Raw genomic sequence first — 1,831 nt, forward strand, 5'->3', positions numbered from 1 at the left:
CCCGGCGACCACCTGGGACCCCTAGACTCACCTGGGCACACCTGGGGAACACCTGGGACACCTAAACACACCTGGGGACACCTGGGGACACCTGGGGACACCTGGGGACACCTAAACACACCTGGGGAACACCTGGGGACACCTGGGGGCACCTGGGGACACCTGGGACACCTGGGACACACCTGGGACAGACCTGGGGACACCTGGGGACACCTGAGTGACACCTGGGGACACCTGGGACAGACCTGGGACACCTGGGGACACCTGGGGACACCTGGGACACCTAAACACACCTGGGCACACCTGGGACACACCTGGGACACCTAAACACACCTGGGACAGACCTGAGACACACCTGGGGGGACATGGGACACACCTGAGCTCACCTGGGGCACACTGGGGATACCTGGGGGGCACACCTGGGGACACCTAAACACACCTGGGGACAACTGGGACACACCTGGGACACCTGGGGACACCTGGGGGCACCTGGGGACACCTGGGACACACCTGTACTGGGGGGCACCTGGGGACACACCTGGGACTCTCTGGGAGTACCTGGGACACACCTGGGGGGCACCTGAGCTCAACTGAACTCACCTGGGCACAGCCTGGGGGGGACACGGCACACACCTGGGCACACCTGAGCTCACCTGAACTCACCTGGGCACAGCTTGGGGGGGGCTCGGGACACACCTGGGCACACCTGAGCTCACCTGGGCACACCTGTGGGGACAAAGAGGGGACACCAAGGCACTTGGGGTGGCACTCAGGTGCCCCCAGGTGTGCCCAGGTGTGCCCAGGTGCCCCCAGGTAACTCTGTTTTCTTTCTCTCCCCTCCCCCGCAGTGCTGGCGCTGGCCTGACCCCCCCGGGACCCCTCCCCCCGCATGTGACCGTTGATTGACAGCGGGTGTGAGGGGATGGGAGTGGAGGGGGGGCGGGGCTTGGGGTTGATTGACAGTGGTTGTGAGGGGATGGGCATGCTGGGGGCGGGGCTTAATATTGATTGACAGCACTTTGTGGGAGCAGTGGTGGGGCGGGGCTTGATAATGATTGACAGCAGTTCTGAGGGGATGGGAGTCCTGGGGGCGGGGCTTAATATTGATTGACAGCCATTGTGGGTGCGGTGGTGAGGCGGGGCTTTATAATGATTGACAGCGGTTGTGAGGGGATGGAAGCAGGGGCGGGGCTTGCGGTGGGAGGAGCCAATGTGGGAGAGGGCGGGGCATGGTATGATTGACAGCGAGAGAGTGGGGGCAGGGCAGGATGTGGGGCGTGGCTTGCAGATGATTGACATTGGCGGTGTGAGGGCGGGGCTTGGGATTGATTGACAGTTGCATGGCTGCAATGTGGGGGCGTGGCTTTTAAGGGTGTGGGCGTGGCCAAGATACAAATAATGACCAATGAGAGGCCAGGAAGGGGGCGGGGCTATACTGGGTGGGCGTGGCTGTGTGTGAGCGTTGTGGGCGTGGCCTCACTGACCTCGCCCCGCCCACAGGAGCAGGGGGAGGAGCCAGCGGGGCCCCTGCAGAAGACGCCAATCATCCTGGCCAAGCCCCCGGCCGAGCGGGTGAGCCGGGGGGCGTGGCCGCCAACAAAGGGGGCGTGGCCACTCCTAAAACCAGCCGTGACTCCTCCCACTCATTGCGGCCACGCCCCATGACGTCATCTCCCCGCAGCAGGCGCCTCCGGCCGCCCCCAAGGCGGGGCCGGTGCAAGCCCCGCCCCCTCCCGCGCCGGCCCCGCCCATCGTGCTGATGAAGGCGCGGGGGGAGGAGGGGCGCGGAGGGGGCGTGGCCTCGGCGGCGGCGGGGGCGGGGGCGGAGCCG

General features: G+C 65.9%; 2 protein-coding genes across 2 annotated transcripts in view; both read left to right on the plus strand.

The window, feature by feature from the left end:
• LOC120512804 (serine/threonine-protein phosphatase 2A 65 kDa regulatory subunit A alpha isoform-like) overlaps positions 1-906 on the plus strand; it is a 9,884-nt gene extending 8,978 nt beyond the window's left edge. The window contains exon 7 of the mRNA XM_039731544.1: positions 849-906. Coding sequence (XP_039587478.1) covers positions 849-906 — 58 coding nt within the window. The remainder of the gene's footprint in view (positions 1-848) is intronic.
• Positions 907-1,081: 175 nt separating this feature from the next.
• On the plus strand, positions 1,082-1,816 carry LOC120512803 (protein SMG9-like; the record flags this gene model as incomplete). Its single annotated transcript, XM_039731543.1, has 2 exons — positions 1,082-1,572; positions 1,682-1,816. Coding segments are annotated over exons 1-2 (309 nt in total), but the record flags the coding sequence as incomplete, so codon positions are not given.
• Positions 1,817-1,831: the final 15 nt, after the last annotated feature.

Source organism: Passer montanus, unplaced genomic scaffold (assembly GCF_014805655.1).
Source record: "Passer montanus isolate IOZ18808 unplaced genomic scaffold, ASM1480565v1 scaffold781, whole genome shotgun sequence".
In the NCBI taxonomy this organism is placed as follows: domain Eukaryota; kingdom Metazoa; phylum Chordata; class Aves; order Passeriformes; family Passeridae; genus Passer; species Passer montanus.